This window comes from Equus caballus, chromosome 2, assembly GCF_041296265.1.
Source record: "Equus caballus isolate H_3958 breed thoroughbred chromosome 2, TB-T2T, whole genome shotgun sequence".
NCBI classification, from domain to species: Eukaryota; Metazoa; Chordata; class Mammalia; order Perissodactyla; family Equidae; genus Equus; species Equus caballus.
The window spans coordinates 33518400-33534828 of record NC_091685.1 but is presented as its reverse complement, the minus strand read 5'-3'; the positions used below and the strand labels follow the sequence as shown (position 1 = coordinate 33534828).

The 16429-nt window shown below is 37.5% G+C and overlaps 1 protein-coding gene across 40 annotated transcripts in view; it reads right to left on the bottom strand.

Moving 5' to 3' along the window:
* HP1BP3 (heterochromatin protein 1 binding protein 3) overlaps positions 1 to 16429 on the bottom strand; it is a 34409-nt gene that overhangs the window by 13251 nt on the left and 4729 nt on the right. For 10 of the 40 annotated variants that reach the window (XR_011436528.1, XR_011436529.1, XM_023635573.2 and 7 more), the window contains 7 exons: positions 15680 to 15875; positions 15144 to 15243; positions 12324 to 12477; positions 10879 to 11038; positions 8353 to 8496; positions 6443 to 6523; positions 5436 to 5590 (listed from right to left, as the gene is read on the bottom strand). Coding sequence is in view for 35 of the 40 variants with exons in the window: in XM_023635573.2 (XP_023491341.1) it covers positions 5436 to 5590; positions 6443 to 6523; positions 8353 to 8496; positions 10879 to 11038; positions 12324 to 12477; positions 15144 to 15243; positions 15680 to 15775 (890 nt within the window). In the remaining 5 variants the exon portion in view is untranslated. Of the gene's footprint in view, positions 1 to 5435; positions 5591 to 6442; positions 6524 to 8352; positions 8497 to 10878; positions 11039 to 12323; positions 12478 to 15143; positions 15244 to 15679; positions 15876 to 16269; positions 16383 to 16429 lie in introns of those variants that run through there. The other 30 variants (XM_070260809.1, XM_070260812.1, XM_070260805.1 and 27 more) reach the window with 7 other exon arrangements.

Sequence of the window (16429 nt, the reverse complement as noted above, 5' to 3'; positions counted from 1 at the left end):
GGGTTAGAAAGAGAAAAATCAAAGAGAGTATAAAGAAGTTACACCATATGTAAGGATTAGATCTTAAAATCTGATTTCTAATGCCATTGGACAGAATTACCCTCAAAAGTTTCTAAAGGCACCTTCTTAGAGACCAACCCAAAGTCTCTATGTAAACCCAACATGTCCAGTTTTTCCTCTAGGGTTGCAAAAAATCAGTTATCACATTAAGATAGTGACATACATGTTATATAAAAAACATCTTTAAACATCAGAATCATATTTAGCACAGTGTGATGCTCACACCATAAGAATTATGTTGGAACTGAGAGTGACTAATAATACTAACACTGAGTACTTACTACATGCCAGGCACTGTTCTAAGTGCTTAACATGTACTAAGAGATTTAAGCCTCCTAAGAATTCTATGAGTTAATCAATGAGGAAACTGAGACATAAAGATAACTTATTCAGAGACACAAAGCTGGAAATGACAGAATCAGGGTTCAAACCTAAGGGGACTGGTTCTACAGTCTGTGCTCTTAACCACAGTGCTCTACAGACTCCAGGACATGGGAGGAGACATTCACGTCTCATCTCACATGCTCCAGGGCATATGCTCCTTGGGAATGGCCACATGAAGTGCCCATATTCACTCATTCAACTAATATTTATCGAGCAACTACCGTCTGCTAGGCTCAGGGGAAACAGAAGTGAATAATACAGATAAAAATCCTGGCCTTCAGAAATCTGAAATTTTAATGGACAAGTTATTTGTTTAAAAAGCAAATAAGGGGGGCTGGCCCCGTGGCCGAGCGGTTAAGTTCGCGCGCTCTGCTGCAGGCAGCCCAGTGTTTCGTTGGTTCGAATCCTGGGCGCGGACATGACTCTGCTCATCAAACCACGCTGAGGCAGCGTCCCACATGCCACAACTAGAAGGACCCACAACAAAGAATATACAACTATGTACTGGGGGGCTTCGGGGAGAAAAAGGAAAAATAAAATCTTTAAAAAAAAAAAAAAAAAAAAAGCAAATAAGGGGCTGGCCCCGTGGCCGAGTGGTTAAGTTCGCACGCTCCGCTGCAGGCGGCCCAGTGTTTCGTTGGTTCGAATCCTGGGCGCGGACATGGCACTGCTCATCAAACCACGCTGAGGCAGCGTCCCACATGCCACAACTAGAAGGACCCACAACCAAGAATATACAACTATGTACTGGGGGGCTTTGAGGAAAAAAATTTAAAAATCTTAAAAAAAAAAAAATAACTGAAGTTTAAAAAAAAAAAAAGCAGGGGCTGGCCCCGTGGCCGAGTGGTTAAGTTCGTGCGCTCCGCTGCAGGCGGCCCAGTGTTTCGTTAGTTCGAATCCTGGGCGCGGACAAGGCACTGCTCATCAGACCAAGCTGAGGCAGCATCCCACATGCCACAACTAGAAGAACCCACAACGAAGAATACACAACTATGTACCAGGGGGCTTTGGGGAGAAAAAGGAAAAAATAAAAAAAAATTGTTAAAAAAAAAAAAAAAAGCAAATAAAATATGTAGTATGCTAGAATGTGATGAGCACTGTGAAGAAAAGGCAGAAATACAGAATTCTGAATGCTGGGAGAGAAGAAAAAGGTTGCAAAGATAATTTAGTTGGTCATGTCAATCAAATGCAACATGTGGGCCATGTTGGATACTGACTCAAAACAACTGTAAAAAGTCATTTTGAAGACAATTGGGCACATGTGAACATGGCCTGAGTATTGGGTAATGTTAAGGAATTACTAATTTTGTTAGAAATAACATTAGTATGATGGTTATAATCCCTACATTTATGTATATGTTTGAAAATTTCCAAAATGAAATGTTGAAAAAATATTAAGGCAGTTAAGGCAGGCCTGTGGTGACCACATTAAGAGTAAAAACTTGAAGGAAGTGAAGGAGTGAGCAAAACCAATTAATGGGGAAAACCACTCAGGCAAAGGGAAGAGCAAGCAAGAAGGCTCTGAGGCCAGTGAGGGAGGAAGAGCAGTAGATCAGGTCAGAGATGCAATGGAAGTGTAATGTTCTGCAGGCCATTTAAAGGTTCCAGCTATAACCAAGAGGAGGTTGGGAAGCCACTGGAAGGTCTGAGGAGCACGGTGGTAACATCTAACTTACAGTTTTGAAAGTCTCGCTCTCACTGCCATGTTAAGAACAGACTGAAGAGGAGGGAGCATGAGAGAAGCAGTTAAGAGGTTACTGCTCTAATACAGATGAGAGATGATGGCGGCTTCAAAGAAAGTGGTGATAGTGGAGGTAATGAGAAGAGGTCTGTTTATGGATATATTTTAAAAGACAGAGCCACGGTAATTGCTTAGCAATTAGATGTAGCTGTGGGATAAAGAGAAGAGCCCAGCACAAACCCAAGGTTTTCGGTTTCAGCAACTGGGAAGATGATGTTGTCATTAACTGAGATGGAGAAGACCTTGAAGGTGCAGAAGAGGGGAGTGGTGGATCAAGAGTTCAGTTTGGGACATGTCAAGTTAGCCATACAAGTGGTGATGTCCAATAGGCTCCTATATACATCAATGTGGAATTAGGAGGGAGGTGTGGGCCAGATTTACATATCTGTAAATTAGTAGTGTACAGGTGGTATTCAAAGCTTTGAAAGTGGAAAGAATTACCAAGTGAATGTGGACAGAAAAGACAAGAGGCCTAAGGTCTAATAAGCCTGGGGCATTCTTTCTTTTTTTTTGAGCAAGATTAGCCCTGAGCTAACATCGGCTGCCAATCCTCCTCTTTTTGCTGAGGAAGACTGGCCTTGAGCTAACATCCATGGCCATCTTTCTCCACTTTATATGTGGGACGCCTACCACAGCATGGCTTGCCAAGCGGTGCCATGTCCGCACTGGGGATCCGAACCGGTGATCCGAACCGGTGAACCCTGGGCCACCAAAGCAGAACACACGCACTTAACTGCTGCACCACCAGGCCAGCCCTCCGTGGGGCATTCTTACATTAAGGAGTTACGAAATGGGAAATCAGCAATCCTTAGGGGATTAAGAAAGTATGGGTAAAGTTGGAGAAAAATCAGGAAGGTATGGTGTCCTGGAAAGGAAGTAAAGAGTGTTTCAAGCAGGAGAGAGTCACTGACTGTTTCCAACACCAGTGAGAGACCAGCAAGTTAAGGATTATAAACTGACCAATGAAATCTGTAACATGAAGGTCACCAGTGACACTGATAGGAAGAAGTAATTCAGGTAAAACGCTGGGGGTAAAGTGTGACAAAAGCAGGTTTAAGAGAAAGTAGGAGGGGAGAAATTACAGACAACCAATATAGATAACTCATACTTAAAGACATATTTTTCTTGCCCTTTTGTTTGACCAAGTTTAAGTATGGCTGAATTTTCATGTTAAATGTATAAATGTAAATGCAGGGCCTCCACTGCAGTCAGAAGTAGAGAAAATCAACACGGTTTCACAGAAGCCAATGGAAAAAGCGTCTCAAAGGAAAAAGTTACCATTAATAAGGTCAGAGGAAAAGGTTTTCAGGTTCATTAGCATCTTTGGGTTGACAACCCATCTGGTACCAGGCAAATTTTGTTTCAACATAAGATGATGACAGGAAACGTTCTCAAAGACTAGACATGGAGCAAAGTTATACAACTATCAGCAACCCGTCTTACGTAAGCAGAAACATAAGGAAAGAAAAAAGCTGGGGGAGGATACGGTCTCCAGTCACCAAAGAAAGAGTAAAGAGAGATACAAAAGTGAAATGTGTTTCCCTATTTAAACGCATCATACAATGCATTTCTGACCCACGGTTGTATCTGTGGGTCAGACGCAGGACATAAGAAGCAGGAAAATGTCAGGATATTAATTTCCAATTTTATGCTTCTATGATTCCCTTTTCTTTAGCACTATTTCACATTAACTTTAACTGGGCACTCTGAAGATGACTAAGTTCTTTTCTGAAAATGCGGCTTCTGGGCTGAAAACTTCACCAGTGCTAACTGTATGCCTCAGTAATCTAAGTAAATACTGGTATTAAACTATATCAAGACAACATGCATTCAATACAGAAATCTTCTGCAGCAAGGACCCTGGATTAAACACGATTTTCTAAAAGTCATGATAACAAAGAACTCAAACACACATCTAAAACACAAACTCTGTGAATTACAAATTTAAACAAATATGTCTACATGACTCCACAACAAACACATGTGACAATCTAAATAATCGGTCTAGATGGTTTTAAGTGTCAAGTTTTACAAATGAACTACTATCAAAATCCCTGTAGAATTTTTCATTCTATGTTTAATTGAAGTTATTATGCTATTTCTATGTAGAGGTGTAACAGAAGCCTACATTCTCTTATGTTCTCAGCTATAACTCTAAATAGAAAACGAGTACCAACCATTTCATACCCATTAAGATGGCTACTATCAAAAAAACCCAGAAAATAGCAAGTATTGGCAAGTATATGAAGAAATAACTGTGCACCGTTGGTGGCAATGTGAAATGGTATAGCCACTGTGGAAAATGGTATGGTGGTTCCTCAAAATTTTAAAAATAGAATTATCATATCATGCAGCAATTCCACTTCTGGGTATATACTCCAAAGAACTGAAAGCAGGGTCTCAAAGAGATATTAGCACACCAATGTTCCTAGCAGTAATACTCACAGTAACTAAAATGCAAAAGCAACCTAAGTGTCCACTGACAGATGAATGGATAAGCAAAATATAATATGTACAAACAATGGAATATTATTCAGCCTTAAAAAGGAAGGAAATTCTGACACATGGGACAAAATGAATGAATCTTGAGGACATTATGCCAAGTGAAATAAGCCAGTCACAAAAAGACAAATAATGTATAATGCCACTTATATGAGGTACTTGGAGTAGTCAAAATCAAAGACAGAAAGTAGAATAGTGGTTGCCAGAGGCTGGGGAAAAAGGGGAAATGCAGAGTTCTTATTTAATGGGTAGGAAATTGCAGTTTTACAAGATGGAAAATAGTTTTGGAGATGGATGGTGGGGATGGTGGTGATGGTAGCATATTATAAATGTATTTAATACCAATGAACACTGTACACTTAAAAATGGTTAAGGTGGAAAATTTTAGGCTTGTGTGCATTTTACTATAATAAAAAAATTAGGAAAGATAAAAATTAAAAAGATAATGAGCAGCTAAGAGGACAAAGAGTTTAACACTGAATATTACAGAAGCTGACATCATGAAAAGTTACTCTACCAGGGTCTTATAAAAGTCAGGTTTGGGTTTCAAAAAGAAACTATACATGGAGATATGAAAAGGAAAACGCAATGGAACAAAAAAATACAATCTAGTAAAAAGGTTTTTATTCTTAGCCCAGCTAAAAGTAATCTTTCTTGAATATTTAATCTTTCTCCTTTCTCATGAAAAAGGGGGCTGCAGGAACAACACAGACTTCTGTGCTTTAAGGTCCAGGCCAAAGTCTCATACCTGATGTCCACTCTAAGTTTAGGGTAATACTGAGACACATATTTCCTGATGAGACTGTAGGAAGCTTCCTTAGGTTCACAAAGGCGAGTAAAGGCCAGTGGGAGGATATCCTCCAATTTTACTTGTGGTTCTGGATCCACCGCAGAGCTCCTGTTCTGAAATGTAATATCAAAAATTATCATCATTATAGAATATGGAGCTTTCTGTTCCAATGCTCCTATATTCAACTTAAGGGCTTTCCTTAGTTGATTGCCAAATCAACTAACCAACAGAAAACTATCACTTTTTCCCCACATTCAAACAAATCATATCACACTGGTGCCACTTATGTGGCAATTTCTTTGAGACAATTTCAGATTGAGGGAGTTAAAAATATATATAAAAATAAAAAGGAATAATAGATTTTATTTAAAGGTCTTAATTCATTCTTAGCCTTCAGAAACAAAGAATGAAAAGGATCATACTGCATAAAAGTTCCTTTTGAAAGTGAAAGTTTTATGAAAAAAGTACAAAAATCTTTAGAGTTGTAAAAACAAAGATGGAGAGGAATATTCTTCATTTCAACGTCTGACACAGAGGAAATACTAGACCTTCTGCTTTATTATCGTACAAATACTTTCCAGAGATCAAATTATGTGTCTCAGGGAGGGTGAGTGTTAGTATTTACAAAAAGGAGAAGAAAAACTGGCTCTGGGGATAGTTTTGGGGTCTAATATTGGGTAAAAGTGTCCCTGTTTGCCTTTTCTTGTTTCAAAGATACAATCACACCGCTGCCCATCACTCAGTGCAGGACAGTTAGGAGCATGGGCTCTGGGGCTGGTGTGCTTGGATGTGCAGTCTGTTCTACGTACGAGCTGGGCGATACTGAGCATGTTACTTAGAGCCTCTCGAGGCCTTAGCAGAAAGCTGCACTCTGCATAGTGCACGGCACACAGTGAACACTCAACGTTGCTATTTTTAGTGGTAGTATTACACTGCTCAATCAAACTGTGGTACAGACTTCTTACCTTTCTGTTTCTGGATTTCTGAGGCGTTTTTCTTGATTTTTGGACCACAATAAAACTCCCAGAAGCACCTTTTCCTTTTACCTAAAGTAAATTAATTTTAGTTGCAGTAACCAATATTTTTATTTTGGAATATTTTGGTATTCATATTAGTAGCTTTATATCAGACTACACAAATTACACAGCATGGTGATACAAGAACTAATGTAAAGTGCTGCTGAACTCTTCAGAGGAAAAAGAATAATGGATGAGTCAAAAGACTCAGGATCAAATCCTATTTATAGTACTATCCAGCTACTCAATATTGGACAACCCTGTGAACCCTCTGAGGTTTTATTTCCTCACCTAAAAAACTGGGGAAGAATGCTATTATGATACTAGGTTAGACAGTCTACTACAAGCTTTCAACAAAAAAAAGTCCCATGGAAGGAAGAGATACAATCTCTTGTGGAAAATGAGAAAATCTCTCACTATCTTGAAAGGAAGACAGCTCTTTAACAAAGTTTAGAGTCTAGCTGATCTTAGGCCACACTGTTTCCCAGTTTTCCCATTACAGATTATTACTGCATATGAGAAAGCTTATCTAATAATTTTAAGACATTGCACATATAGTACGTATAAGTCTTATCACATATTTCCAGTTTACAAAGCAGTTTCATTGAACTTTAAAGTTGATTCACCATTAACCCAAGTCCTCCACACCTTAGCTTTACCTACACTGCTCTAAATGTAGCAATCAAGCTGAAATGCTCTCAGCCTATAAACTGTTAACAACCAAACGGAGGGTCAGTCTATGAGTCAAGAATAAGTCACCAACTGTATTTCCATAAAGAAAAAGATGAAACCAGTTCATAAACTCTGCTGACATACACTATAATACAGGACAGGTCTTTCGGTTCTAATTATATTGGTTAGATAATATAATCAACGATTATTTTAAAGACCATTTAAATATCAGTTTTACAGCATTGTGAGAAAGCTACAATGTAAGCTCCACACAGCAGCAATCTCTACTTTACTCACTGATGGACTGACTGACTCCTAAGCACCTGGCACACAAAAGACACTTGATATGGAATTAAGTACCTGTTGAAAGCTCCTAAAGACAGTTTAAATGCCTGAATGGTACCAGATTCTGTATTTATCAAGCTGTGCAGAAAGGTATGGAAGAAAGGCAACAGGACTCTGGGAATGCAGTGAACTAGGCCCTTAGAATCATCTTTGCCACTACCATGGGACCTTGGTAGTTACTTCATCCCTCTGGACATCTGAAGAGGATTTAGATAAGATAAAGCCCATTCTAGCTTTAGATTTTTACGATTCTAAGCAATGTTTTGATGTATTATGCAAAGTAACAAGGACTTACGCCTCAAATCAATATTGGTTTTAGTACTAGTCTCAATTTACTCAGGCTTCTCTGACGCTCCTAACAAACTATTATGGTTTTAGCTACTAATAAATTAAGGTGAACCTATTTAAAAAGCTAATTTATAACGGTAACAAGTCTAGCCATGTAAGTCAGGCATTAAAACTAAAAACCTAAGACAAGAGCAATTATCTTTTTTGCAGTTGCAAGAACAGGATTCCTTAACCCTATTTCTCATCTTCAGCACCACATGATCTCAAGCTCAAGCAGCCCCTAAAGAAAATCCAATTAAAAGCACAAGCAGCTAGAAAAAAATTACACTATCTATCCTATTCCTTACACTCTCTAGAACAGTTAACTTATTAAAGGTAAGTGGCACCAGTGATTTTGAAACTTAGTCTCAAATAAAAACTAGGTTAAGCTTAAACATTTCATCATCATGTTAACATTTTTAACAAAAAAGACACCAAAAGCCTAAATGTTACTAGACATGGACTTACAGCTAATACATGTTGAAATGATCTTATTAGCAACAACTGTTTAATACCTGTTTGATGACACCTCTGTTTAATTCTCTTTTTAGTGCTTGTTTAAGGAGGTAGCCCCTTCTCTCCAGCTCCAGAGAAGGGTACTTATGGATGATATATTTTCGAATAGCAACCACTGATGCACCACTCTTCTGGAAGCATGCCTAGAAAACAGATTTACCAAACCATACACATTACTTTAAACTAGTTGTTTTTCATTAGAGAGAAAATCTGGCACATATGTTTCCAAAAAATTATTTTGGAAGTGAACTTGGTAATGGAGGAAAAAAATGGCAGGGAAGAATGAATAGTATTTCAGGTAACTTTAGTTTATCATGGCTGTGGAGAAATACAGAATTACAATATTTCTGCAATAATAATTTTAAATTGTTCAAAACAGCCAAAGAAAAGGTACATGTGAACAACATTCTGTGTGTTAATGAAGAACCTCTTTCCATTTTAATCCTCTTCTATAAGTGGAAGACAGATCTTCAGCATTAAAATGAGGAAAGCAGAACATTTCTATTGTCTGTAGGACCACAGACCTGGCCCATTTTATCAAATGAGCTTTGGCACACTGGGAACAATATTTCTCTGTAGGCTTTGTGTGAACGCCAGTAGAGAGCTAAGATAATCTGAATAAATGGCACAAAAAAGGGTTTATAGATGGCAGAGTCTTAAGGGCACTTTTCAGTAACAATGAGGGCATTCGCTTGGAATTTAAGGTGCCCTCCTATTTCCACCCTATTTATCTGTATTCCATTTGACTCATCCTTATAGAAGACTTAAGTAGGTCATTATGTCACAAACGCAGCAAATTTTTTTGAACGCTTTACATTTTGAAGCACACTTGAGTAACATCTGTTACTTATGTAATGGGCTAGTCCACCAATTTTGTTGCTATTGTCTATAAACTGAATGTAGCACTTACTCATTCTCACTGGATAAAGACTAGTTGAATGTTACATACTTTGACAACAAAGAAAAATAACTCAGAAAGATGGACCAAAAATGACTGTACAATACAAATAAGTTACATTAATATGGGTCATCTACTTCAAGTAAATGTCTCTGGCCTATTACAACCTACTGAAGTTTACTCCCGATCTTACAAGAAAATACAAAGCAAAGAAAATCAAGCAGAAAAGAACTCTCTAATGCTAAAACAATTGCTTGCTCCACCAACCTGACAATGAGACAGAAGCAGACATCAGGATTCCTGTTTGATTCAGAAAATGGTATCAGTGGTCTGAAATCATGATTTGTTACACTGCTTGGAATACATCTGAGAGAGAGATATATATCCCATTTGTACTTATGCACAATAATATTCAAATTATTCTTTAGGCCTGATCATACTGTTTTAATTTTTTGTTTTACTCTTTTAAAATTTTAGTCCTTCCTCCACCCTCACTGAAACCCTGCTCCTCCAAACCTGGGCTGAGTGGTCATGAAGTGAAATCCTTGAAGAAAGGCTACTCGGAGAGATCTCACCATAGCCAAGCTATCTAGACCAAGAGAAGTTTTCTTAATGAGTTGAGAGCACTCTTGAAGGAGTGCAGGGAAAGGTCTGAAGGCAAACTCTTAAAGTTTATATGTCAGTGCTGTCTTCTCAAATTCTGAGAATGACCATCAGGCTGTTCCTGTTCCTTCCTGTACATCATCCTTGGTTAAATTGATCTGTATCCCTCTCTCTCCAATTCTGACTCAGATCCTAGCGACAGGGTCTCTGAAATGAGGGAGCCTATGGCCTCTATTTTAACTCCTTTTATTATCTGATGTGAAATAAATAGGGCAAAATTCACCAGAAAAATTTACACAAAAAAGACAAGGTCAAATTGGAAGATAATCTTAAAAATTAAAACGAAACTATTATCTGATGATCACATAATACAATACAAAACGTGAACAGATTATGGCAAAGTCATAATGCTCTGCAAGGAGGATAATTTTTCCAAGTATTTGGAATGGCTAGGTGGTGAAACAGGGCAGTAAGGTTTCTCAGAGGGTTTCTTATAGTTCAAGTGTGAATGATAACCACTACTAATATTAGATGCCCAGCTTTGAAAAAGGACCTAAAGATAATACATCTTTTAAAAAGAAAAATTCTCAATGCTTTTAGTTACCTCGAGTCACAATTAGATTTCACAAGGGCAAGGACATTGTCTGTCTTTTTCTATGCTATATCACTAGTAGGAGTACCTGACACAGAGAAGTTAGTCCTTAAATGTCTGTTGAATGAATTAATGTGTTCAGCCTTCAAATAAAAACTGTGCTTAACCAATTAAAGTGAGTAAAAAAGAAAAAAAACCTAAAGATAAGTTAAAAATATTTGCTATAGTAAATTTAAATTTAAAAAAATTAACAATGCTCATCAAATATGATCATATTAAAAAGCACGAACTTCACAATGGCTTTCTTCTACTTAAATCTCTTTTAGGAAGCAAAGCAAGATTTCTCATGTCTGAACAGGAGTATGTCATTTTCAAATACGCAAAAGATGAACAGAATAAATCTAAGATGAATTGCTTGAAATAAAAACTTGCCTTAATGGCCTCAGTTAGGATTGCATCCATCTTGGGACGTGGGGAGGAAGCCATCGGTGTTTGTTTCTGGGCCCTGGCTAGCTGGCTGGCAGAAAGGGTAGCCCAGGAAGGTATTGTTTTTTTCACTTTCTTCTCCTTTTCTTTAGACTGATCTTTCTCACTTTAAAACAAAGAATTGTTATTATGCAAGATAAACTCTCTAGAAAGAGGTATAAAGTCAGAAAGAGGAAAAGACTGGGGGAAAAGGGGGTAAAAATTAACGTTTTATTTCCACACTAAGATGATATGTAAAATAAGCAAAATTTTACAAAATCAAACATTTTTGAAAATTTGGGTACTATAAATGAACCAAAAAGGAGTTTTCTCTTAGGCGTAGGGGAGAGGAGTCATATAAATTAGCACTGATAGGAAGGGCCAGTACATAAAAGAAATGAGAATTTGAAAGTGTATCTAGTAACAACTACAACAGATGCAATTTAGTATAGTGGAAAGAACTCGAGCTCTGAAGTCAGAAAACCTGGATTTGAGTTTTAGCTCCAACACTTACTAGCTATACCATCTTAGCAAGTGAGCTGAGTCTCAGTCTCCTCAGCTGTAAAATAGTAATATAATACCAAATACTTCACAAGGCTGTTGCAAGAATTATGGGATTATGTTTACTGAAACAATTTTGTGACCCATAAAGCATTAGACAAATTTTATTCTAAGTAATAACAGCACTCCATGCACCTAAAATACAGGATAGCTGCTAAAAATTCCACAGACCTTACTTAAACCTACGAAAACAAGGATTAAACCTAGAAGGTATATATACCACTGTTATTCTTTTATTCAAAAAGTAATTCCTAACGTTCTGACCAACTAGAATGAATGCTACCAGCCATCTTGCAAAAAAAATTTTAAACTAAAAAACACCACCACATTGAATAGCTTATCAACAGCAAATTCTGCTTTCAGATTCTCATAGTCACCCTCCAACTGAATACTTCATCAAACATGTTACAGAGTTTTATGTCACTCTAGCAATGGCTCGATATCAATTAACATAAGCATATAAAAATAACTCATTCCTGGCCCAGAGGGGGGAATAAAATGGTGAAGTGTCTCCCAGGTGAGATTTTTATAGTCATGTTTCATTTCTTATTGAAATTCTGTCAATGCTTAAAATATCAGACACTCCCACAATAAATTCTAAGCACAAAAACACATTCCAAAGTCACAAGAAATGAACTTTTTATCATTCAAACCATTGTTCTGATAACTATTACAAACTCTAACAGACCATACAACTACATACTAAACACATTTCAAACCATAATTCTAAAAAGTTCTTCCAAATAGCAAATATCTTGTGTAAACCAATGTTATAACACTTCAAACAATCTGATCCACAGTTCTTTTACACAGTCTTCAATTACAAATAGCAAGAAGGCATAACTCCTTACTTCTTTTTGGTTTCCTCAGAAGACTTATTTTCTTCCTTCTCTTCATTCTCAGGCTCCCCCTTTGGCTGCTCTGTCTCACTGGACGTAGCAGGTGGAGTTTCATTCTCTTGTTCTTCTACAGTGGAGACAGATTCCTCTGAACTTACATCTGGTTCTAAAAGATCAGGTGAGAAGTGCATCAAGTAGATATAACAAAGCCTGAGTCAATAAAAGGGTAAAAGTTCATCTTATTAAACAGATAAGCCAAATGTCTCAATTAACAGATGGATGCTAAAATGAACAAACAGCAAGTGTGGTTTTTTCTCATTCTTTATGTCACTTAAGTTGCCTATTCAAGGGGTTGTTTATCCAGACCATTCTGTAAGACAAGGAGATGGACTGGAAATTACATAGAAAGGGAAACTCATTTTACCCCAAATCAAATCTCTTGATTGTTCTACTCTGTAATATTAATGTTGAGACTCATAATTAATAAATTAGCCATTTCATAATTTAACAAATCCTAGTAAGGGAATAAGTAATAAACAATTAACATGTGCTTTCCAAGTGAAACGAGTGGGACAAGACTAGAAATATGAGAAGGGGAGGCGTATTAGGTCTGCAGTTGCTTGTCTGTGTCTGTTCTCAGTATGTCTCTTTAAGCAGCTACTATAAAACACAGAACCCCAGGAAATGGTTAAGCAGGGACTTGAAAGAAAAGCACCCCAGTGGCAAAAAATAAAAGTATATGTTTGAAGAGTTTGGTCATTTAAATTATGTGAACTAATTTAAATAATGATGAAGACTTCTTTGTGGCCTTCACATAAATAAGAGAATTTTTAAAATACCACTTTCTCCTTATAACGGAACTACATAAAGACACTTCTACAGGAATGTCTAGTTTCTCAACAAATTAAAATTCTAAGCCATAAATTTCAGAATGGTCAATTATCATTTGTAAATCTCATCCTGGATTATGCTCTTCAACCAGACTTGCATGTAAGTCAAAACTCCTCCCACATACGTCCAGCCAAAATCAAGGTTTTAGAGTCAGAGACGTCTGGATTCAAGTTCAGTCTTTATAACTTTCTAGCTTGATATCTTAGGACGAGTTCTTTGATGTCTCAAAGTCTCACTAACCTTACCTCATTAGAGTTATTATGAAGATTATATAAAATGCTTTAGGGGAAGCCTGTACTTGTACTATGTGGGTGATTCTCATCCTTCTTTGCCCTGCTCTGCTGCTTCTAGAACTGCTTTGCAAAATATTAAGGACAGAACTTCATTATAACAATAGTATCTGGCGACACAGATAATAACTGCAAGATGTATTTTTTTATCATAATGTATCTTTTACTGTCCCTTGCCCCAAAGATCTGAGCTAAGAGGCTGTGTGGGTAAGAACTCACCATTGGTCATATGTTTGTTTATTCATTGCTTTATTCTAAAAAGGATGAAAAGCTAATAACTGTTTACTGGGTTTTACTGTATTAATAGAACTATAAATTTAATTTCACATTACTTCCCTTCTCAAGAATAATTGCTTAATAGTTGATGGCTTAATAAAGATTCAGTCACTCACAGATATTGAGTATGTATTATAAATAAGACACTGTTTCCAACTCATTAAACTACTGTGTCTGCCTCTGTGTGAAATGTAGGATGTATAAAATTTAAAATATGAGTGAAGTCGAAATTTTTCTGTCTACAAAATACTGTAATGGGATAGAGAGAAGATTAAACAAACATACATCTTGTAAAGTGACTTACTGGTTCTTTACAAATTCTTGGTTGACTTTTCTAATACCTTACATCTGAACCCTCAGGCATATATTCTGAAAACTGATGTTATCAGTGATTTAGCAAATTCAACAGGCTGTTAAACAAATGTAGATCAAGATGAGCCACCAAGTGGCTTATCTCATTGCTGCACAAAATAACCAATCTTCAACCCACCAGCACCTATTTTTTTTTAATATGCTGATTCCCATGTCTCCTAACTGCCTTAGGCTAGGATATCCAAATTGCTTCTGGTCTTCCTTCGAGGATTTTGAGAAAAAATCCAGACTAGGCTAGAAAAGAGTATATCCTTGGTGCACCAAGGGATAAAGGCAACAAGGGGGCATATATTTATTCCTAATCTACGCTGGTCAGCAAATATTTGGTTCTAACAGCCATGACAGGGACAGCACCATGTGCCCATCTCTGGTAAACCTGAGTTAAAAGGCAAGGGAGAAAGGGGAAAAGGATAAGGAAAGAAAGAAAAAGGTCACGAGAAAAAAAAAAAAAAAAGCAGGGAAAAGGAGAAGAGGTGGTTAGGATGCCGTAAAGGAGTACTCCAGGAAGATGCTTCTACATCCCTCAGTTCATTATTTCCCACCTCTGTCTGGCCAATCTTCTCTCCACCAACACCACAGTTACAAATCAATGTTTTGATCGCCCATTTGCTCCCTTAAGGCCTTCTGATGATTTCTGGGTGAGTCTTCCACTGTCCATCCTGAAGGCCCAAGTCCTCCATTCTTCCAGAGTCTTCATCCCCATGACACTGTATGCCCAGAAGCTACTCTTCAACCGTTCCTGCTCTCTCCAACCATTTTTCTGTTTTTAATTCCAAGAACACGAGATTTTCACCTTCCAAAAATCTTTACAGACGAGGCGAAATTCTTACTTTGCCCACATGTCTGGAAATGACATACCAACAGGTACCACTTCTCTCTTTAAATGTTCCCCCAAAATACTTAGCCATGAAAAAAGAACAATTAAGTTCAAGGGAATTTATGGGACTCTCCAAAGGGGAGTAGAAACTTTTGCCTTTTTAAGTTGTCCACTGCTTTACTTTACCTGGCTTTTCTTCCTCCCCTTCAGCAACCTTGCTTTTGGGAGGAGTTTCCCGGGTAGAATTCACAGCTCGACGAATCGGCATGGTGCTATCTTCTACCTTCTAAGAAAAGAGATGGCCATAATCACACATGCATAAAAAAACTCTCTTTTCTTTCTCAAGGGGCCTAAGTGGGTGTCAGAAGATGTAGGAGAATTCTTCAAGTCGAGTCCAGGATCTGATGCAAATTACTTTCAACAAATTTTTTTAAAGTGAAATATGATTTTTAAGAAGTATTTCTCAAAATATTTTATTTTAGCTAGAATTTCAAATGGAAACAACTATATCTGATTTGGAATAAATTCAGAAGGTTGGAGGTTTTCTCAGGAACTCGAGGGGAAAGGGACGATAAAAAGAAATTTGTATCTATTTGATTTTTTCAGATTCACAGCCCAGACTCCCCAAAGCAGGGGAAGGAACATGTACCAAGAAGAACCCAGCAGGGCCTGAAGTCAGGGACTGATCCGAGAGTGAGCTTCAAGAATGTGTCAGCCCCTACCTCACCTAACTTGTCCGCGTGGATCAGCTGAGCTCCTACTATAAGTGGGAGTGCCTTAGGACGGACGAGTTCACCTTGAGATGTATCAGTCGCCATTTAAAATAATTTCTAGGCCCGAGTACAGGTTACACTCTGAAGCCTCTGCTGTTAACCACAAGGATTTTTCCTAATGGTTTCAGTGTGGTGAAGAGTCAACCTAAAGCACAGAAAAGACCTGGTGTGAAGATTAACAGAAACAAAACTAAACTAAAATGTCTAAATTTAATATACATCCAAAGGGAAAAAATATTTAACTATGAAATTTATAGTTAAGTGACAGATGACTTGGGCAGTTATCATACAGAAAGATAAAATCACTATCAAAATACAGACTACGTAAAGCAGCGACTAAGACAAATGCGCAAGCCACAGCAGCTGTTGCACCTTCCACATGAACAAAGGCAACAAGGACAAGAAAGCTTTGAAGGAAACTAACATCAGATAGAATAAGGAGACTAAAGAACACTTTAGTCAAATGTTTACTCAAAGATCAGTTAACTAAAGAGAAAAGGTTTTGCTGTTACTGTACTCAAAGCGGTCAGGAAAACTACCTGTAATCTTAACTACATCTCCATTAGAGAAGTAATACAAGGGCAAAAATACTGCTGAAGAAGACGACATTCTAAGAGGCTCCAGATCCAGAGAAGCAAACTTAGACCATCATCTAGAACAGAAACATGTTTCTAAGACCTTGTCATATTTTTAATATAA